Consider the following 22450-nt stretch of genomic DNA (forward strand, 5'->3'; position numbering starts at 1 on the left):
AATTCAAAAAGTATTTTTCCGAACTAAAAAATCAAGCTCAAGCTCAAGCTCCATATTTCACATAGTCGATTTATAGATCAGTCGGTACAGGAGGCTGCATAAGAGCACTTTTGTTGGCCATAGTACGTAAATATAGACAAAAAATACAGACAAATACAGACTTCCGGATTCAAGGGTGAGGCCAGTCAGTGTAGTTTAAAATTGACAATTAGAATTCGTGTCTCAATATGGATGGTGACACTTACGTCGTTGATGGGCTTCGGTAGTCAATACCAGAGATGGTACGTGAGCTCTTTTACCCATCTAAGCATTTATAAAAAATACTTCCACATTTAAAATATAATAAAAATAGTATGAAAGTATAGGTACTTTATTGTCTTTAATAATCAGAATTATATTGTCAAAATGAATTCAGTGTGTGAGCGAAATGTATAATGTTGAAGTACATCAATCTTGCAGGCCACAGTGTTCCCAATGGCTCCTGGACTGTTGTGATACTCCTCTATGGTTGCTATAGTTTCATACTAATTTATGTGGCTAGCTCTTGGCGTGTATTGGAAGGGGCCTATATCATGTAAAAGGGTAGATTGTTTATAATGACGTGGCTTCTCAAAATAAAAGTGTTCTTCTCTTGAAAATACAATTACGCCTTCATATAGTGATTAATATATTTAAAACTCGCTTGAAAATTATTTGCTTTTTATAGTAAACTTATATTTCTTTTAATTATTTTATTACTTAATTTATTATTTATTTATTATTTTAATATATATTTATATAATAAATTAAAATATATACATATTTGATTTTAGTAGTCAAATATACAATTGATACTATAGATTTAAACTTCATAATTAGGTATTAAAGTATTTGTTGTATTCTTTGTGTTATGTGCTGGGTGTCATTAAAAATAAAATAAGAATATCGTTCATTAAACATACTGATAAGCTTTTAAATAATATAGGCATTTCCCTATTTCATTTCAATTCATAAACATGATAAAAAAGGCAGTATATTTCGGATGCCACACGCTACGTACGCGATACGATACGAACTACGGTCTACGATCCTCAACGTTACCATTACGTAATTGGCGCATCGAAGAGAAAAACAGTCGAATAGAAAAATAAACAATTGTTATGACCATGAATTGTTATGACAAATATAACATTGCAAAATACCTTGTTCATTCCATTTCCCATTTTTATGTGACACAAACACTAGCTGCTATTGAAATTACAGAATGTTTTTGTCATTGCAACTTACGTAGGTATTTTGAAAATTTACAAAAAAAAAATTGTGTCAACATAAACGCGTCACTATGACTACAGTGTTGATGCCGGTTCGCCATGCGATATCGATGTTGCCATCGAAGACACTTTATAAAACGGTCGTAATATTTTAAATCTGCACTGCGGCTTTTGTCTTGTAATCGATAATTTAAATGATTTTTAGTATATTCTATTATCGATCTTTTGTTTTATGTGATGTTAGTGTGCTGGAATGTGAATCGAGTACTCGGGCTGATGACGAGCGTGTTTATACGTGCAGAACGCTCGGCCCGAGTCGCGCCACTGCCGTACGGACTACGGGCGTCACTGCGTCTACGAACCGAATAGAGTTGTAGGCTATCTATGATTGATGTCGACAAATGTAAAATGTTGTGTATTGTATTACTGTCCTATTTTGTTTTATTTATTATTTTGTGTTAGGTCAATGTAAAATTGTGAGATAATAAACTGGTACCTGAGTTGTGGATTTCAAGAGAAATTACTAATAAGACTTTTTAGAAGTCGTCGTAGCCAAAAAGGTAAAACACTTGATATACTTGTATGGAGTGATGCGATTATGCTGGCGTTCAAATCATGCCGGCAGGTATCAAATAAAGAACTATTTACAGTAAACGACAAAGGGTAGATATGGATATATAAATATATGATATATTTCATATTGTGAGTCCTCGCGAGTACATAGCACCAGCTTGCCTAATCCTTGATGAATATTCCTTATGCGATGCTAGTGTTGATGTATTTTGGTCTTATACGGTAGGACAGTATACTATACAAGGCATGATGAGATGGTGCGCAGCGCTTTTCTTGGTGGTACATACCTGTGTTGGTTCCGGAAATAATTGATTACCAGATGAACTCATATTTTCATCTTCTGCAGTATAAATCTCGTGTTGAGCTATATTTGTTATAATTATATACTTTATTATTAACACAGTTTCCCATGGCAACTAAATAACCTCAATACCAAATTCAATAGTAGCATAAAAAAATTATAAATTTATTTTCAAATAAACTATCGATAGAATAATCTACATGCCAACACTAGAGTTTTGTAAGGTTAAAAAAGTCGAAGATATCGCGCCTTAACGACTCGCTGGAAACTCCGCACAGATCTCCTAAGCGTAAAGGGAAAATATTAAATACAGTACATACACAAGGTTTTTAAAGATTTATTAAAATACAATTCACATTGATTTAGATTAATGTTTTTTTCTCTAAATCATTACAAGGAGCGATATTAATTTATTGAAATTATTACAAACAGGTAATTTATTTACAAATATGTAGTATATTCTGTATGAAACAATTTTTTTTTTAAATTTATTGTCTATTTTACATTTTTTTAAATCTTCTGGACTGTGTGTCGAGAAATATAGGAGCATTTAGTTAGTTGTGTGATTAAAATTGCATAGAAATTTTACAAAACATTTGACGACCCAACAATGTATGTGTTGTTGTAATATTGTGTACTAGATAATAAGACGAAGTTAAATGATTACACGCTGTTTAACAATATAACGGGTGTAGGGCAACTATTCTCGAAATAGAAACTGCTTTTTTTATTTTTTTTATCCTACCTATGCTGATAGCCTTTAGAGGCTATTTCAGCTTCACCCTTCACATGTAGGCGAGCTCACGGGGCTCAAACCGGAGTTTTGCTAACACTGGCCCTAGCAAGAGCAGTGCTTCGCAGAATCTACCACCGGATCGGAAACACGACCCACTGAGAAGATCCGGCGAGAAACTCAAGTGGGCTGTGTCTATGGGTTAATTCGCTCGTCGAGCCCTTCGTCGACGGGTTCGACGAGGACGGTGACCGGAGAAACTGCAATAGTATGCTGATGTATGTATGCAAAATTAGAAAAAAGTTCATAGTCAGATGTTAATATAAGAAACGTGAAGAAAACAAAAGAAACACATTTTTATGCGTTTTCAAAACATTTTATATTTTTTTTCCTATGCTACTTTATTAGCACCATAGCTAAAAATTTAATTTTTCTTTATATTCGGCCATCATTCCCTTATCACAAAAAACACGGAATGTATTTTATTTTAATCATAATATTTATAAATAACATTTTTTTTTATTACTTAGGCACGAGTGGACAAGCATTCAGTAGAATAATTACGTATTTTATATTTATGGTTAATTTGATTTTTGTTGCCTAATGTTAGTCTTCATCTTGGAAGTCATTCGTGAACATGTGATAGATATGTTAACCTGCCTAAAGGATTTGATCGCCACACAATCGCATCGCTCGATACAAGTACACTAGACGTCTTATCCTTTAGGCCACGACCACTTCAAATTAAAATTCTTCTATATCTACTACATTTTATAATGTACTTTAATAAACTTAGTTCTTGTATTTTAGTTATTATATTTTAGAAAATAGCCGTTTTATTGTAAGCCTCAAATCTCTTCTCACGTAATATAAAATGTAAAAACTTCACCTTAAATGTTAAATATCTTTCATATTTTACATTTACGGCGATGTTCTGCTTTATTTATGCTGAACACGTGAAATGATTTGAAATTTTAACAAATAGTTGAATAATTTATATATTTTTTTTCTATGACGTAATGCAGATACATGTACACTCTCACACTACCCTTGGTTGACTGATAGAGAATGCCTTAGTCATTAAACAAATAAAATTTAATCAAAGTTAATCTTATGTGAATTTATCTCTATCCTTCGGTCGGGCAATTAATGTTAACCCCATTATAATGAGAATTGCGCCTGCCCACCATTGGGTACTTGATGGCTCTTCGAATAACACGATTCCTATAAAACCCTGCAAAAAATAGAGATAGGTTATTATGCAAGTTAGTAAATGAGATCCAAAAACAGTATAAGAGAATGTTTCATATTCAGACACACAAATGTGACATAGTTTTTTTTATTGCCCTTGTAGGCAGACGAGTATACGCCCCACCTGATGGTGAGTGATTACCGTCGCCCATGGACTTCAGCAATGCCAGAGGCAGAGCAGAGCCGCTGCCTACCGAGCCAAGCTGCTGCCTATAGTTAGATGGAATCGAGCAAAGGCGATTCAAGAATAGAGAAGAAAGACGTCGAGTCCCTGGTCAATTAGACGTATTAGATTGGTTCTAGGCTAAGGAACCTGCAAACATAGACACAGGGTTCTTTGGGACGGTGAATACCTACTATACGCAGTGAGGTATACGGACGTGCCGCAAATGATTTCGACGAAGTCGTTACTATGAATAAGTTAAAAAGGTTTTCACTAAACAGCACGATTTACACCCGTATCTTTAGTCGTTTACACGAGCTTAACTCGACTCGACTCAACCTCCAACGCGCGTTTTGGTATGATTAGTCGTAAAAATAAACTCCACTCAAACGTCCTTGGAAAATTTTCCTAACCGGAGTGAAGTAAGCGAACTGTCAAGTCAAGGTACGTCGCGACGTACCTTGAACGTTCCTCAAGGCTGGTTTTCTATCAATGTCCAAATAGTATGTGGACCGCAAATGGAAATATATGATATTGTTGTGCAATGGCCTGGATCTGTGCATGATTCCCGCATATTTTGATAATTTAAGTTTGATAATGTTTATTAATAAAGTATTTATAAAGTTCGAGGTTAGACATTTGAAACTCTTTATTTTATTTACCTACATAAGAGACATATTTTGCTTAAGGGCATAAGTCTTCGACCACAGGTGGAGTGGAGGAAATCGCCGGACTTCCGCCCTTTTCTGGGGATACTGGGCGGGGTATGTCAGAGTCGAACTGACTAAAACCTCCTGTCGTTCAACAACCAACGTCCAAACCTCGCATGAGACAGAACTCATGACAAGGCAAAGGGGGGAAAGTGAAGCGTTTAGTGCGGAGCACATCTCTCCCATCACCCTCCCCCTCGGGACGCCGGACTGGCGGTCGTCGGCGCCACGACCACCAGCCCTCTCGGTCGGCAGACTGTCCGAAGCCCGCCTAGATGGCGCCGGTTAGAGTGGGTTACCCTACGGAATACCCCGCTGGGCCAGAACCAGCGTGGGTCGAGGATAGCCGACCTTCCATCACCCGGATGCTCTTGCGTAAAACGCGTGCAGAACAGCTTGCACGTCGTCTTCTTAGGCCCCCCTCGCCGGTCCCCAGACCGACATGACAGCGGTGGGCCTAGCGTACTATACCATTCCTACCAAGCCAGAATCAGGGAATCAGTAATTTTTATGAACTTGAGATTTTCATTCTAAAATCTATAAATTTCAATAATTTCCACGGAAGATAAAAATTAGCGACTTTACCGTTTAGTTATTAAGATATTTTAAAAGGCTATAATTATGATGAAAACTACAACTTTCTATTGAATTTGAAAATCATGGCGTTCTTTTTTTTTATTGCTTAGTTGGGTGGACGAGCTCGCAGCCTGCCTGGTGTTAAGTGGTTACTGAAGCCCATAGACATCTACAACGTAAATGCGCCACCCACCTTGAGATATCAGTTCTAAGGTCTCAGTATAGTTACAACTGCTGCCCCGCCCTTCAAATCGAAACGCATTACTGCTTCACGGCAGAAATAGGCAGGGTGGTGGTACCTACCCGCGCGGAATCACAAGAGGTCCTGCCACCAGTTCTACGGCTGAGGGTCACGCGGCTCACTTCCATACGCGCTTTGTTTGATAGCTGCAATCTGTGGCTTGTAGGAAGCGTTTACGTTGGAACCCTCACGCGGCTCGCGGGTGACCCTCATGGCCCGAATGGTTCAGTAAGATAAGGCTCACCGGTGAGCATCGTGGCCTAAATGAAAACTCTCCATTTTTCATGTAGCGTTGAACGTGTTAAAGTACCTAATAAATAAGACGTGGGAGACTTTTTTTGTAACATAAATGGCATGGCATCATTGGCATGTATGATGTATGTCTGTCTGATTCCTCGGCACGCTTGGCAGCCAAACCTTCGGTTGGATCTCAACAAATGTAACTATATTCAACTCGAATTTGACAGTGATAAAAAAAATGTTAAATGTAAAATAAGGTAAATAAAGCGACTGCGGTACAATCTGGCTATATTGTACTGTCAAGAAAAGTACATAACTGTCAGATTTCATGGCACAGCTATAGTCTGAGAGCTTAGAAATCAGTTAAAAATAATGGTAAAATTCCATTGCATCCATTCATACTTGCACACATATCATAGGTAGAGGTGGGCTTTTAAAGAATGCGTAAAAATATCTTACCGATAGAACGTAGCTAGAAGCTGCGGATATGACGGTGGGTGCGACCGAGTTAGGTGCAGCGTCCAGTGACCGCAAGTAATGCCTGCTACTCCACGTGTTAACGAGGACCATGATTATCAAGATAACGCCGGATATAGCATAGCTGTCTCCCTGTCAAATTAATGTAAATGCGCCTTTATTTTAGTGTTTCTTTTTGCTTTTGAGTGTTTCGATGTAACATCGAAGAATTGTTTCACTGTCGCTACCTACTGATACTGCTGCAATGCCCAGTGGACGAGCTCACAGCCCACCTGGTATTAAGTGATTACTGGAGCCCATAGACATCTACAACGTAAATGCGCCACCCACCTTGAGATATAAGTTCTAAGGTCTCAGTATAGTTACAACGGCTGCCCCGCCCTTCAAACCGAAACGCATTACTGCTTCACGGCAGAAATAAGCAGGGCGGTGGTACCTACCCGCGCGGACTCACAAGAGGTCCTACCACCAGTAATTATGCAAATTATAATTTTGCGGGTTTGATTTTTATTCCTTCACCGTGGAAGTAAATCGTGAACATTTGTTGAGTACGTATTTCATTAGAAAAAATGGTACCCGCCTGGGGTTGGAACACCGGTGCATCGCTCAACACGAATGCACCGGACGTCTTATCCTTTAGCGTTCGGGCTCATAAGAGGCCCTATCGCCAGAAAACGCAGTTTCCGCAGCCAGTGCTAGTGGGTATGCGGATTAGCGAATACAGCTACTGCTACTCCCCTTCAGAACGACAAACTGAAGGAACGCGTTTGTTTTTAGAATATAGAGATTTCAGATGCCCACTCCGACACTGATTCCGACTAACCCTTGGTGGTGGATGCATCCCGTAAACCCATACGAGTGAACGGCAACATTTACATTGTGATGTCTATGACCTATTATCTATGTTTATCGGTCAAACATATATCACCGGAATAGTTCAGCTATGCTTATAAAAAAATCTACGTTTATGACAATGTTATTGTAATGGAAAATACAGGGTCAGGGTTTCCAAAAATATCTGGACATGGCTCCTATTTCTATCGCGAAACAATTTTGCGTTTCTGTATACTGGATTTAGGTGATCTATGACACTAACATATGAATATGAATTGTGTGTTAGTGTCGTCAAATGCTAAGATTTTAAAGTTAGAATGAGCTCTGTTTTTTTTTAAACAGGATAATTAGAGGTAAAAAGATAAATTACTAATTTATAGCTCAAGGGTACAATTTATTTATTGATTGTAGGTATTTATTATCTATGATAAGCTGTGAAACAGTACCTACTATTTTTAGTGACTGAAAGTTAAGAAGTCGTCGTGGCCTAAAAGATAAGACGTCCGGTGCAATCGTAGCTAGCGATGTATCGATGTTCGAATCCTGCAGCCAAGTACCAGTTTTTGTAATGAAAAATGTACGTAACAAATGTTCTCGATTAACTTCATAAAAAATCAAACCCGCATAATTATAATTTGCATAGTCAATGGTGGTAGGACGTCTTGTGAGTCCGCACGGGTAGGTACCACCGCCCCGCCTATTTCTGCCGTGAAGCAGTAATGCGTTTCGGTTTGAAGGGTAGGGGAGCCGTTGTACTGTAAAAACGAGGACCTCAGAACTTATATCTTAAGGGGGGTGGCGGCATTTACGTTATAGATGTTTAGGGGCTCCGGTAACCACTTAAAACCAGGTGGGCCGCGAGCTCGTCCAACCTTACTGTAGCACTATACAAGTGTCGCCATCTAGTATAATCTAAGTTTATTACTATAATTATTATTATTCTTAATCATTATTGTATTTTAATGAGAGTAGCCTTTTCTTGAAACTAGTGAAAAAAAGGTAAGTCATTCAACATTATCTATATTTAATGGGTAAAGATAAAACAGTATGTATTGCAATTTTCTTATCTTTTTATCAGTACATTTTGAAGTGTAGTTTATAGTCTAATTTTGTTCAATAGTTGAACATTAAATTAATTAATACATATTATGATGTATGACGAGTAAAAAGATTGACCTAGATAATGTAGTCATACAATATAGCTAGAGCTACAAAAATTACTTACATTCACATACAATTTGAAAAATAGCAGGATAAACTTTTGTCGTTTTATTCAAATTTTGTTATTTAAATCATTATTTGACATTGTTTTGTTTTAAATCGTCATAAGCTTTAATAATTGTAACAGGTCGTGTCGTTAACTCTTATCAATTTCATAAACACTTCTAAATAACTTACTACTACACTTTCAGTTCCAGCTAGCTTCCCCAAAGCGCTTCCAGCAGATCCCCAAATTCCAGCAAGGAAAGCCTCATGAAACATTTCCAATATTTAATAACGTATTTTAATTTATAAGTAATCTACAATTTTCACTTTTGAAGTAAGAGCCTCCCTTGCAACACGATAATATTCTTAAGATAAACACAATTCAATAAATTATTGTTTAGGTCCACATCAGCTGTTCTTTACATTGTAGGAATATTGTCAACAAAAAACAAATGTTTTAAAACCAAAATGTCAAATTTTAAGGTTATTTTAGTGGTGTTGGCATTTGATAAATAAAATGGTTTAATTTTGAATAAAAAAAAACCCGTTTATTATAATAATAATAATGCTATTCATCTTACGTGTAAAAATACTAATCGACATTTTATATCTGCATGCCGTTTTAGGTTGATATCTAAAGTCTAGAGAATCTACGAAGGAAATAGTTAACTTTGTGTTTTTGTTGCATTATACGTGTAATAATTGCGGGTTATTAATCCATTAGCGTCTACGAATGTCCATAAATGTGACACGGCTCCTCGGACTCTTCTAGTTTTGCAGCGAAAGCAAAACTTTACTATTTTCTTATCAAAGTCCAATTCTACCGAAGGTTCAGTGAATTCCTATTATAGTACTAGGGCATTGTTTCATTTTATCCCATTTTATTTGATTTAATTTCATTCCATTTCAGATCAATCAAATTTTTCTATTCCGTTTCGTATTGTATCCGTTCAACAATTATTAAACAAATTGTGTAAATAGTAATTATGTAGATTTTATGAACTAGATAGTGGCAACAATGTCATTTGAAAAAGCTGATTGCCATACTGAAAAAATAAGAAGGGAAGTGCCTGACAATTGAATTGAAATTCATCATTGTTCATTATTTATAATCATTTACTTAAGCCAGCAGCCACTGGTTAGGAAATTTACCAATTGCCTGTTATCTTTTTCAAGGAAACAAATTAACTGCGTTATAATTTCGTTATCTGTTATTTAAAAAATACTGTAAAATCATTGTTAAAAATCCTTGGCTTACAAACATGGACAACTTGAAAAACGGAGACAATGTTCTTATTATTTGGAAGAACGACAGTCAAGGAAACATTACGAGCCTAATAGAAGACGTAAAAAAAGTAATTCAAAGTGATACTGTGGTTCTGGAAAACTCCGACATGATCACTGAAGGTAAATTATACATTTTAGTTCTTAATTCTCAGTTAGTGGTCTTATCGAATTTAAAGTTTTTATATTAGGAAAAGTTCTATACTTTTTTCATACGTTAAGTAGCTCTCCACAAATCGATTATAAGTGTTTACCGGAAAAAAAAGATCAGAAATCTATCTGTGCATAGATATGTTATAAATAGGGTTCTTTAAGTTGGCTGTAGTATTGTGCTTACTTATTACTTACTCTCTCTTACGTGTATTCTATAGTTTTTATAATTGATTTGGTTATCTCAGAAAATGTATGAGAAAAATAATTGTGTGCTTTTTTGTAATGTTTAAATTTTAAAATCTTGTTTTTCTGCTATTTCATCTACTCTGATGTATAAAATAGCATGTAACTTAGTCAGGACACAACCGAATTCTTAAAACTTTAAAATAGCAAAATAATATTTATTTACATCATATCCTAACATGTTTTGGCAAAGTTGTTCAAGTTTCAATTTATAGAATGATTCCAATGTCAGGTATCAAAGGTTTGTTTATCAATGTAAATTTAGATAAACTGTAACTATTTTAAGTTGTGTTTTGATAAACCCGGTATTGACTGATTTGGTGATCCAGAAGTGTGCCCCTGACGAGGGCAGAAGGTTGTGATGTCTATTACCAAATTAAGCAATCATGTTTGTAATGAACAGGTTTGTTTGTTCTATGTCTAGTGTTTAATATCTGTGTATGTATATATTTAACTGTATAAAATTATGTATATTAATCTCGTTATCATAACACAGATAATCCTAGTTTTAATGCTTTAAGATAGTCTAAAAAAGTTTAAATTAAATTTGATAATTTTTCAGGTTCCCGTGAGCATTCATCATTTGATGTTGTTCTCTCAAACTGGTTACCTCCCCACAGTGTCTCACATTCTGATAAACTATTGGCAATAATCATTAAATTACTCAAACCAAATGGTAAACTTATACTCAAAGATCTCAACAAATTGACCAGTACACTTAAATTAAATGGTTTTGTAAATGTCACTGAATTGGAGAATAACAGATATGTTGCGGAGAAACCAAAGTTTGAGGTATGCATTAAAAATGTTTGAAATGAAGGATTTACCATCTACCAATGACCTGGTTCAAGGGGGTATTTTTTTTTTTTTTTTTTTTTTTTTTTTTTTATTGCTTAGATGGGTGGACGAGCTCACAGCCCACCTGGTGTTAAGTGGTTACTGGAGCCCATAGACATCTACAACGTAAATGCGCCACCCACCTTGAGATATAAGTTTTAAGGTCTCAGTATAGTTACAACGGCTACCTCACCCTTCAAACCGAAACGCATTACTGCTTCACGGCAGAAATAGGCAGGGCGGTGGTACCTACCCGTGCGGACTCACAATAGGTCCTACCACCAGTGATTACGCAAATTATAATTTTGCGGGTTTGATTTTTATTACACGATGTTATTCCTTCACCGTGGAAGTCAATCGTGAACATTTGTTAAGTACGTATTTCATTCGAAAAATTGGTACCCGCCTGCGGGATTCGAACACCGGTGCATCGCAACAACGAATGCACCGGACGTCTTATCTTTTAGGCCACGACGACTTCAAAAATATATAATATATACTAATAATATATATAATATTACTATAGTATTAAGTATAATATTATAGGTATAATATTACTATAGTATTAAGAGCATTAATACCAATTGCCAGGCTCTGCCTAGTAGGCATATCTTAGTTGTTTAAAAATTGTAAACATGTTATGACTTTTGAAATATTTTTAAGCTGATGTTAATTAGACTTTTGAAATATTTTTAAGCTGATGTTAATTAGACTTTTGAAATATTTTTAAGCTGATGTTAATTACCAGTTGGTTACCATAACCAACAGACATCACAATGTGAATGCTGTCTGCCATGAGACATAACTGTTTGATGCTGCATTAGTACAAGGGTTTCTCGGCCATTCAAAACGGAATCCAATTATAACTTCTGCAGTTTTTTTTTATACTAATTTCTGGCAAAGATGTTAATATCTGCTTCAATAGCTGACTTATATTAGCTCATACTTATATTTATGAAATGAAAATAACTCCAATTTTTTTTTTTTAAATGTCTTGAAATTTATAATTCAAAGGAAGAACAACCAACAGTCATGGAGCCCTGTTTAACTGTGTCTTTAGTGTACTACATTTGAGAATATTTTTGGAAATACTGAAAAAACTTAATTTTATTTCACTAAATAGCTGTTTAATAACACAGGTTGGTTCAAAGTCATCTCTGAAATTAAATGGAAAAGCCACAGTCTGGAAGTTGGACAGCACAGTTGAGGAAGCTTGGGCCAGCACTAACAACGATGATATTATTGATGAGAACGAACTATTGGATGAAAATGACCTTAAAAAGCCAGATAAAGAAGCTTTGAGTGGTAAATTAGTTTGAATTTTTTACACATTTATTCTTCGGGATTTTAATTTTATAGAATCATCTTTAAATTTGAAACTTATTTGTGCTAAGCTTATTTTCACATATTTTGCAGAATTTTTTAAAATATAAAACCTTATATAAAATTTTTACTTCAAAATATACAAAAATCAATGCTAAATTCACAGCAAGATCATTTTAAAGGGTTATTTATAAATGGTATTGATGGTGGTAAGACACTTTGGTACAGGTCGATACCTAATAATTACCTTACGATACGATTACGATAACTATAATCAAACTACGCTAGTCGGTATTCCGATGCTACGCGCTTTATATCCATGAATAGAGTCTTATCTATCGGTGGTTCGCGCTCTGTGTAAATGGCAAAAACAATAAGCAAATGTTTGAGCTTATTGTAAATTATTCTTTGATTGGCAACTTATAGAATGTACAATAAAATATGTTTACACCAAAGTATTCGTATATCAATCAACAATAGTTTTATTTATGTAAATATTGTAAATGCAACCTATTTATTAAAAGTGGTATGTAAATTAATTTACAATGGTTTTGATATTATGAAAGATATGGGAACAGTGGTGGTTTCCATTATCATTTGTAATAAATTGATAAATAATTGTCTGTACTACTGTGAATATGTATTTCTTCATTAACATGTTTGTTCTGAGGTTTTGTGTTTCAAATACCATCTTGTGATTCAAGAAAGTGTTATGTCATCATTTATCATTTTGTTGACTGTTTTATCGTTTTTCTTTAATCTGAAGAGTCATTTGTAATTTGTAACACAATTAAACGGAAATCATATTAAAATTAGGGAATAAATAGGTTGTGAAACAATGTTCCGCCCTTTCACTTAGTTTCATTCTTATCGAGTGCACTTGCACTCTGTACTTACAGAAAACAGTATTGAGAGTACACGCAGCAACAAAAGTTTCTTTTTCCTTTTATTCATTAAATTTCAAAAAAAGAATTTAATAATTTTCAAAACATGAATTAAAATTTCCTTCTCTTCACGTCGATTTACTCATTAGTGAGGGACCTGACTCGCACGCTGCATCGGTTTCTCGCGTACGATTTCCCCTCCATCTAATATGATCCTTAGCTTCGTAAGGGCAATCGTGGAACTTGATGTTCAGAGAATATCGAATTTGGTCCGACCATCTAGTGGGACTTCTTTCTCTGGGACGTTTGCCCTCTAACTTGCTTTTTTATTTTCGATCAGAAAATAAATGACATAGTATTTTATAACCATTTATTTTAACAGAAATATTTCCTTAATATCTGTTATGTAGATTCATGTATAGCTATCTACTGGTGGTAGGACATCATGTAAGTCCGCACGGGTAGGTACCACCACCCTGCTTGTCAGGGACGTCTTAAATTAGGCTGGGGCCTTTGGGCACACAAGAATTTGAGGCCCTTTTGGAAAGTAAAAAATGTTTTTTTTTTACTGAGTATGACCATTTATTATATAGGTAATCAAATACAGTATGATATAATATTTCATTAATGATATTAGAATGCTGCTGGTTTTTTTGTTACGCTAGATGGTGTACTTAGTAAATTAGGTAGGATGCGTTCGGAAATATTATTAATTAGTACAGTAGGAATAGGCGCAGTCATCGATATAATGGCGTAGTATATGCCTCGAAATTACCTTCTGATAAGATTACTGATTTGTGAAAAAAGTGTAATGTGCCCGACAACAATGTTTTGAGAATAAATGTGTGAGAGAAATTGTCGGTCCTTCCGGGCGCCCTGAGAATGGGGGCCCTGGGCACGGGCCCCGTGTACTCTTATGGTAAAGACGGTATTGCTGCTTGTTCCTGCAGTGAAGCATATTTTAAACACAAATGAAAATTATCATTAATATAATATTTGTTTCACGTTAATAGTATTTATGTGATAATTTTTATTTAATGAACATTCGTTAAAACAACTTTTACTTTACTATTTAATTAACTGTTTTTTTTTATTAGTAAATTTAAAGAATGTATAAACTCCCACTTTAGTTAGCGGTAGCCAGCGGCTTGGCTCTGCCCTTGGCATTGCTGAAGTCCATGGGCGATGGTAACCACTCACCATCAGGTGGGCCGTATGCTCGTCTGCCTACAAAGGCAATAAAAAAAAAAAAGTTATCTAGGGCAAAGCACATAGTGTTTTAGTCAATTTGTAGGCCTATGGTACTGTCGAAAATGCATACATATTTTTTTTCTTTTCAGTTTGTGCAACAACAGGCAAGAGAAAAGCGTGCGTGGACTGCACCTGTGGCCTCGCCGAGGAACTAAGGGGCGAGACAAAAGAAACTCCAAAATCGTCGTGTGGAAGTGTAAGAAGCTATTTAATTTCATTATGATTTGAAAACATAAATAATTCATGCAAAAATGAATTCTTCAAACTTGTATAAAATATTATTTCTGTGTCATTAGCATACATAAATTCTTTTTTCGGATTTTTTTAAACTTTGAAGTTATATTATCTAAAATCCAAATTAGTAAGAATATTATTAATGGTAAAAAAAGACAATCATACATACACTTGTGACCATTGTGGCCGAAATGGCCTTTTTTTTAAATTTCCCTTTATTGTGTAACATTTACCGTTATCAATAATTATGTGGTAGTATAGTATATTATAATCCGCAAGGTAGGTATTACCACTGTCAAAATGAAATATGAAAGGAAAATTATTTTTACGATTTAATTATGTTTTTTTTTTTTTTTTAAATTTAGTCGATTATCCTTTACCATGAAAACTGTAAGTATTCGTCAAAAATAATATAAAAGATCATATTATAGCGAGATTAAGCCGTAATAATATTTTTAATCATTTACGGAACCCGATGACAATAGAATACGAAATATCTATGTTATGTTGGAACCGGAGCTAGTGAGTGCAATGCCCGTAAACGAACCAAGCATTGGTAAGGATTAGACAGTACCGTGGACCGTTCCACCGGCAAGCAGCAATATAACCGAATATTCTAGAACATGCGTCATTTGGATTTTTCCAGTGTTACTTGGGCGATGCGTTCCGATGCGCGACCTGCCCGTACCTCGGCATGCCAGCCTTCAAGCCCGGCGAGAAAGTGATGTTAGATCTCAAGGCCGATATATGAAAAACCGCTTAGATTTATTCCAGTCCACTGTATTAGTATTTTACTTGTTGTGAATGCCTTTACTAAATAAAAGTTTTTGTAAGATATATCTGTGTGTTTGATTAAGTGTGGTCACTTTTTTTTATTGCTTCGATGTGTGGACGAGCTCACAGCTCTCCTGTTGTTAAGTGGTTACTGGACCTCTTGGGAGTCCGCACAGCTAGGTCAACCACTCCGCCTATTTCTGCCGTGAAGCAGTAATGCGTTTCGGTTTGAAGGGTTGGGCAGCCGTTCTAACTACACTGAGACCTTAGAATTCATATCTCAAGGGTGGGTGGCGGCATATACGTTGTAGATGTCTATGGGCTCCAGTAACCACTTAACACCAGGTGGGCTGTGAGCTCGTCCACTCAACTAAGCAATTAAAAAAATCCTTTAGAACACTGATTTTATTTAGATTCATTATATAAACGATTCGCCTTACCATTAAAAAGAATGAGGGTAATGCAAATAAAACAAACAGGTTATCAAATAATCAGTAATACATATTTTTCTCTTCTTTTTACAAACATTTCACTTATTCATTAACATATTCTCGATCTATAACACTTCCGTCCATTTACAATAAATCTGTAATAGTACTCATTCCGCTATACAATAAAATATATAATCCTTTTGTATTTACTGTATTTATAACATTTCATATATTTATTTAAAATTTAATGACACAATTATATCCGATCTCTACATGCTGGAAACAGTGCATTATTACTTTATAAACATTTTAACAATTATTATATTTATCTAAATATATATCTACTACTGTTCCCAATATGTAATATAACAATATCGTTCATGGCAAGAAGATTATTTTTTCTTACCACAAACAAATGGAATATAAGGGCACATCCATAGGCATTCGAAAGTTTTGAAGATTTTCATCTGTGAGGTTTTTAAAATTCATGGAACTTTGCGGAACGCCTTATGGACACGTCCTTTTCAGAATGGCACAATCATTTTTGTGTCAAACTAGGCGTTGCAAATAAAACTGACTTTGTAAATTTGACGAAAATCATCATAAAGTGTGCTTTGATTTGTGTTTGGTTACAATAATAAACCTTATTTAACTTGTACGCACGGTACTTGTGAATTTATTAAATTATCATGTTTTGTTGTATTCGTTATGTTGTCTGTCCTCTTTGCAACACCTCTGAGTTGTTAGTGAGCGGTATTTAAACTAACATTACGGACTATGAAACCATTACTGGCCGTACCTAAAATTGGCAACATCAAATAATTCACGAATCTCTTAATACGTATAAACAATTTTGTCACTACGCTTTCAACACTTAAGTGATTCACGCAATCATAATGAATCAGGGTCGTAGTCAGATGTTGATTATGGTGATTAGTTACATATTGTTTTGTTTGACTAAGGGCGGATTCGACCAAACTTAAATTTAAACTCGAGTAACTATACGAGGAATAACCTATTCCATGATTTTAATCTCGAGTAAATTCATAGTCGTTTTTCCACGTATACTTGCGCTAGGAATAACAATACGCGAATAGCAGAGTGAATGGTGAACAAAAATAAAATCCGGCAAATAAATGTTGTTGTTCAACGGCATAGTGATTGATTTTGATATAGATAGGGAGCGTAGGGCGTTGATAGTAAGATGCAACATGCTGGCCCGCAGATTTACTGGTTGCGATAGCTATGTCAAACTTACAATTTTTAAAGCTTATTGCCAGAATTTTTACGCCAGTAGTCTGTGGACCACATACACGCGGAGAGCTTACAATGCCCTACGTGTCCAATATAATAATGCGTTTAGGATGATGTTGTCACTGCCGCGCTTTTGTAGTGCATCCACAATGTTTGCGACATCTCACACCGATGACTTCTTTGCAATAATGCGGAAGAGAAGTGCATCGTTATTGCGTCGAGTTCGTGACAGTGACAACAGTCTTTTGAGAATCATATCGAGCAAGATCGAGGGACTGCTGATCAATAGCCTTTGCAGTAGGCACTTGGAAGGAGAAAAATAATAATATATAATGGTATAAAATGTATAATATAATGATAGTTATGTGTTAGATTTTTAAGTTACTAACATAGATTATAAGTAATTATTACTAACAAAATGTTATGGTTTTAAAAAAAAAAAAAATAACTGAAATAAAGCATTAATAATAATAATAATAATAGTGTAAGAGCATACAAATCGTCAACTCGATTTTGCCGTATTTTAGTGTGAAAAAGTAGCTGTTGTGTAAGATATCCAGCTGTCAAACGTATTATTTTTATTTCTTGTTTGTTTGAGGGAATTGTCAAGTTTTGTCGTGTGGTTTTATCTTTTTTCGTTTAAACGTTGCATTCAGACTATTAATAATCATTTAGTGCATTGCGTTGACTTGAAATTAAAACAGAATAAATATTTATGAAATGACAGAAATCAGATGTTGGACTGACAGACGCCATTAATTTATTCTAGGAATAGCTCCGTTATTCCGTGCGAAACGGCGGTATAGTAACAATTCCCGAATAGGCCCACTATTCTTAGAATTGTAGTTGGTAAAACGTAAAATTGATTTACTCTCGATTAACTGACGAGTTATTCTAAGAATAAGATTTACTCTTGTTTGGTTGAATCGACCCTAAATGTTTTAGAGCGACAGAATTAAATATGATTAATTAAATGGATAATTTTTTTTGTTAAAACGTTAACTGACTACGACTCTGTATTGATTTTAACAAGCAACGCTACATTTTGTTATCATGAAGTATTCGACGATTTGCATAAAACAAATTCATTCATAACAAACGTTCAGTGAATTGTGTTGTCACGGAAATTGATTCTATACAAGTGTTTTAAATTCATTTATTGAAATTACGTCAGCCTCTGGTTTACGTATATGACGAATTTTATAGTTACTCAAGTCTGTTTTAAATGCCGGTCGTATCGTTTTTTTTTTAATTCCCGAAATATTCGGTCAGGGAAGGAAATTGTCATCACTAATAATAAATGTGTGAACGAAGAGTTATTGAAACATTCTGCTCATACATCCTTTCGTTTATGAGTTTTATCGACTAAATGTACCTACGTAGAGGCGAAGGCAGTTTTATGATCAACACTAGCCGCGACTTTCAAAATTTCGTTTAGTTATATCGAGCATGATTGTGCCTGAACAGAACACGTAAAACAAGAATAAAATAGTACTTTCATCGAATTAAAATTAATACTTTCGGAATTAAAAATTTTGGGTAATAATACTTTTGTTTTTTTTTTAACGAATTTTGTACTAAATTGGTTCATTGAATATGTCGAAAGCGGAGCCTTGCAAGATAACCACGAAACGAGCTCGCGCCCCCCAAAATAAATGCTCCTTATCTCATAATTTAAGTAATATCCTCAAAGAAACTACTATCCCACAACATTCAGTAAAGCGTCCCAGTCTTTTTAAAAGTTCATTTTCATCAAATTGAGATCTTGTTTAGACTTTATAGCGACCGGCTCGCGCGCGTCCGCGGCGATGCACTAGTCTTAATTTGTGAGGTAGGCTTAGTCATGATCTAATGAAAGCGCCTTGTTAGAAAATACCGATTAATAAAATGAGATCTTTCATTACAATTACAAATATTAATATAATATAAAGACGATTAAACTAGATTTACATACAATATACAACGAATCGTTAATAAATTTTTTTACAACACCAAAGATCGTTCGTGCGATTGGTGTTCGCACTATGCGTTCTGTTGTCGACGGTTAAAATAATGAATTATTTATAATAAGCATGTAGCGTTTAACGGTACAATGAAAACAACCCTTCTAAAATACAACCGTATGTTCCACACTGTTGAGTTCAGTCGCTTAGTCGGCTAACTAAATATTTTTGGCAAGTTCTCATCGTGTAACATATCTCGGTGTTCGTCGGTAATACATCGCGGAAGACCGTGCAACCAGATTTGTTGCCAAAATATATACTGTAACTGAAAATTACTATTTCATTATAAGCTCGTACAGTAATCGTGAGCGTTTGGAATTCGCGATATCCAAATATAATTTTCGTTACGTTTTGTTTTAGCATAGTTATTGCAGTTCGAGAAACAAATAATACAATATGTCGAACTTAATGATTTATATAAAATTAATATGATTTTGATATGGCCATGCGTTTGTCGTTATGTAACATAACGTTATATGTATATTAATCACAGACGCTACTTTTTTTAATTTATCTTTTACTATTTTTTTAGCGTATTCATTTTGTTTGAGTATACAACAACTATACAATTTCTTACCAATAACGTTCTTATATTCCTAAAAACATATATTCCTTTTAATCAAGCAATACTTCATACCCACTCCGACCAATAACTACAAAATATCACAGACTGTGTGTTTATTATGTATACATCTTCTCATAGAAAAGTTTTATGTGTATCACACATGGACGTCAAAAGCAATAAAGATGACATCTAAATAACCATGATCACTATACATATCAAATTTTTACAATATACATATTATGTACCTATCATTATATCAACATTTATAAAATACGTTTCAATTATTTGTCAAGAGAATCTGCAACCTTCGTTTAATGAATTACAATGGAAAGAGTCTGATACACACTATTCTAACGCGTGAGAGAAATTATAGGCGCGCTATGAAATCACCACAGATATGTTTGCAGTCACAACCTTCGGAGAAAAACGGAGCCTTGACATGACTGCTTGGAAAAACTAAACACGGAAATCGCAAATCGGAGATAAGCACACGTCAGCCCTAAACTGCTAAAACATACGACCTAACATTCATTGTACCTTTATGTCTTAAAAATGCGACGCCATGTATGTCATGCACACAGACGTTCGCTCTGCCCTCTTGAAATCTCATTGGTTATCACAATTTCTACCCTAATTTAAGTTTCGAAACCTATTTTTTATTGTTTTTGTGCTCATTAAAAAAATCCGACTTAATTCATACATAGTTGAGACTTGAATCTTTATTATAACTTTTTTAACGAAAACCTTTTTAGTTTAGTAATGCAGAATAATAGAGGTTTTCAATCAAATCACGCGCGGATAACCAACGGTACTTTTGTGACAGTGAATTAATTAGTCATGGAGTGTAACATTTAAGTTTGACCTAAGTTACTTACATATTTACAACGTCGTACACAAACGCGTACAGAAGCACCCGACAGTAAAAAGCACCTAGAATTCCCGAATAGAATAAGCGTACCATAGTGGTCGGCCGATCGCTGCAGAAACTGCGCAAATTATAATGAACAAGAACGATGGTCAAAATTTACGCAACCCGACTCACTGGGGCCGGAACACCTGCAGTCCGCTACGGCTTGATCACCAACTGAATTACTAGTGACGTACCGTCCACAAGAATTCAGTTGATATAATGAAAACAGTTGGAAAACAGCTGGAAACTGCAACGAAGGCGATCACAACACATTTAATTATAGTCCACACGTTTCGGACATTTGACGTATGGCCCGTTGACTCAACGTTTTTTGAGGGGTGGATGGTCTTCTTCGCATACATCGGAGGCTGACCAGCGTCTTTTACGGGCATCCTCTTTGACACTAAGGTTCTCTGGATGTGTCTGTGGAGGTGCCGACGGTGGCATAGAGCTGGGGGCGGGAGGCGCGGGTGACGCATGTTTTCTCGGGGCCAATGACACGAACACATCTCCTATCTGAAGCCGATGTACACGCAGGCCGTATTGTGCCAACGTACGCTCAGGTTTATATGACGCCCATCCCCGACCGTACACGAAGAACGGATGTTCCACGGTCGACTCTAACTCCACCTGGAAATCGAGAAAGGTACGTTTGTACAAATATTTCCAGTATTGCTAACGTCACAGTAGCCGCGTATAAATCTTCCGCAATATCGCAATCTTTCGTAATACTCAATTGAAAGGCATTCATTAGTAACGCTTTTCTAGTATTTTGTAGATTAGTCGTGATTCAGTAAACGACCTGATTGTTGACAGATCAAAATCTAATTTCAGAAAAGTTAGATTTTTTAGATGCCCTAAACTGGTAAACAGTAAAAGCTTTTTATTCGCGGACTATATATTCCGTAAATATGCCGCGAATACAGAAACCATGGGAATGGTAACTGTACAAAGGATATTCGGTTGGATATCTACTGGATATTAGAATCCTTTTTATCAATGTGTATATACCGACTAGAGACACGAATAAAGGAATCTACAAGAGGAATGGGGTCGCATTTTTTAAACCCGCGAATAGTGAAAACGCGAATAAGATACTTTTTACTGGTGGTAGGACTTCTTGTGAGTCCGCACGGTTAGGTACCACCACCCCGCCTATATCGGCCGTGAAGCAGTAATGCGTTTGTGTTTGAAGGGTGGGGCGGCCGTTGTAACTATACTGTGACCTTAGAACCTATATCTCAAGGTGGGTGGAGCATTTACGTTGTAGATGTCTATGGGCTCCAGTAACCACTTACATCAGATGGGCTGTGAGCTCGTCCACCCATCTGAGCAATAAAAAAAAAACTATTAAGATTGGGTTCACAGGTGAGTAGGAATTTTTAAAAGTCTGACCTGAGAGCGATTCCTTCCGTATGTAAGCGTAAGTGCTAGTTTGTCGCCCCGCTCGTCTAGCCTCAGGACGGTACACTGCGTGAGTGCCAGTTCACCAATACGATCTGCACTCATAACAAAGTCTTCCGTGCGCATCTCCTCGACACGCCTCAGCGAACCATCCTCAAGTCGAATCAGCGCACCTCGACAGAAATATGGAGCGGGAACGGCGCGCTCTGGAGATCTGGGTGATTCCTGGAAATTAATGATTTTATAAAAAACGAATTCTCATTAGGTACATTCGTGACTCAAAAATATCTGACGCATAAAAAGGAACTATTTTTTTTGTTAAGGCAACTTATTAATATGCCTTTA

At 35.7% G+C, this 22450-nt stretch overlaps 4 protein-coding genes across 6 annotated transcripts in view; 1 reads left to right on the forward strand and 3 right to left on the reverse strand.

The window, feature by feature from the left end:
• The window catches only part of LOC101735761 (dual specificity protein phosphatase 22), a 41619-nt gene extending 39866 nt beyond the window's left edge, over positions 1 to 1753 (reverse strand). For both annotated transcript variants that reach the window (XM_012695009.4, XM_004931491.5), the window contains exon 1: positions 1182 to 1753. In XM_012695009.4, coding sequence (XP_012550463.1) covers positions 1182 to 1202 — 21 coding nt within the window. In that variant the 5' untranslated portion in view covers positions 1203 to 1753. The remainder of the gene's footprint in view (positions 1 to 1181) is intronic.
• Positions 1754 to 2441: 688 nt separating this feature from the next.
• Positions 2442 to 9078, reverse strand: LOC101735621 (transmembrane protein 42). 2 transcript variants are annotated; one of them, XM_012695011.4, is made up of 4 exons: positions 8748 to 9078; positions 7800 to 7892; positions 6498 to 6647; positions 2442 to 4091 (listed from the first exon to the last, which is right to left on the reverse strand). In XM_012695011.4, exons 1-4 carry the CDS (start codon positions 8829 to 8831, stop codon positions 3969 to 3971), a joined length of 450 nt encoding a protein of 149 aa, XP_012550465.1. In that variant the 5' UTR covers positions 8832 to 9078; the 3' UTR covers positions 2442 to 3968. The 2 variants fall into 2 exon arrangements, with proteins under 2 accessions (XP_012550465.1, XP_004931547.1); XM_004931490.5 differs by lacking the exon at positions 7800 to 7892.
• LOC101735486 (anamorsin homolog) lies at positions 9044 to 15601 on the forward strand. The gene is made up of 6 exons (XM_004931489.5): positions 9044 to 9384; positions 9466 to 9962; positions 10798 to 11027; positions 12212 to 12377; positions 14620 to 14726; positions 15411 to 15601. The coding sequence occupies exons 2-6, from the start codon at positions 9818 to 9820 to the stop codon at positions 15513 to 15515; spliced, it is 753 nt and encodes a 250-aa protein (XP_004931546.1). The 5' UTR covers positions 9044 to 9384; positions 9466 to 9817; the 3' UTR covers positions 15516 to 15601.
• A 417-nt stretch (positions 15602 to 16018) lies between these two features.
• Positions 16019 to 22450, reverse strand: part of LOC101740207 (ataxin-1-like) — a 44240-nt gene continuing 37808 nt past the window's right edge. Inside the window, exons 3-4 of the mRNA XM_012695064.4 lie at positions 22097 to 22330; positions 16019 to 21331 (exon numbers count right to left, since the gene is read on the reverse strand). Of these exons, the coding sequence (XP_012550518.1) occupies positions 21023 to 21331; positions 22097 to 22330 (543 nt within the window). The 3' untranslated portion in view covers positions 16019 to 21022. The remainder of the gene's footprint in view (positions 21332 to 22096; positions 22331 to 22450) is intronic.

The sequence above is a fragment of the Bombyx mori genome, chromosome 11 (assembly GCF_030269925.1).
Source record: "Bombyx mori chromosome 11, ASM3026992v2".
Lineage (NCBI taxonomy): Eukaryota > Metazoa > Arthropoda > Insecta > Lepidoptera > Bombycidae > Bombyx > Bombyx mori.

Coding starts and splice junctions, on each gene's coding strand:
- LOC101735621 (XM_012695011.4), bottom strand. CDS start 8,831: ATGTTTCATGAGGCTTTCCTTGCTGGAATTTGGGGATCTGCTGGAAGC. Junction 7,893..8,747: donor CTGGAACTGAAAGTGTAGTA/GTAAGTTATTTA, acceptor ACTTGGCTGCAG/GATTCGAACATCGATACATC. Junction 6,648..7,799: donor ACTTTCAGTCACTAAAAATA/GTAGGTACTGTT, acceptor TTAATTTGACAG/GGAGACAGCTATGCTATATC.
- LOC101735486 (XM_004931489.5), top strand. CDS start 9,818: ATGGACAACTTGAAAAACGGAGACAATGTTCTTATTATTTGGAAGAAC. Junction 11,028..12,211: donor CGGAGAAACCAAAGTTTGAG/GTATGCATTAAA, acceptor TTAATAACACAG/GTTGGTTCAAAGTCATCTCT. Junction 14,727..15,410: donor CAAAATCGTCGTGTGGAAGT/GTAAGAAGCTAT, acceptor GGATTTTTCCAG/TGTTACTTGGGCGATGCGTT.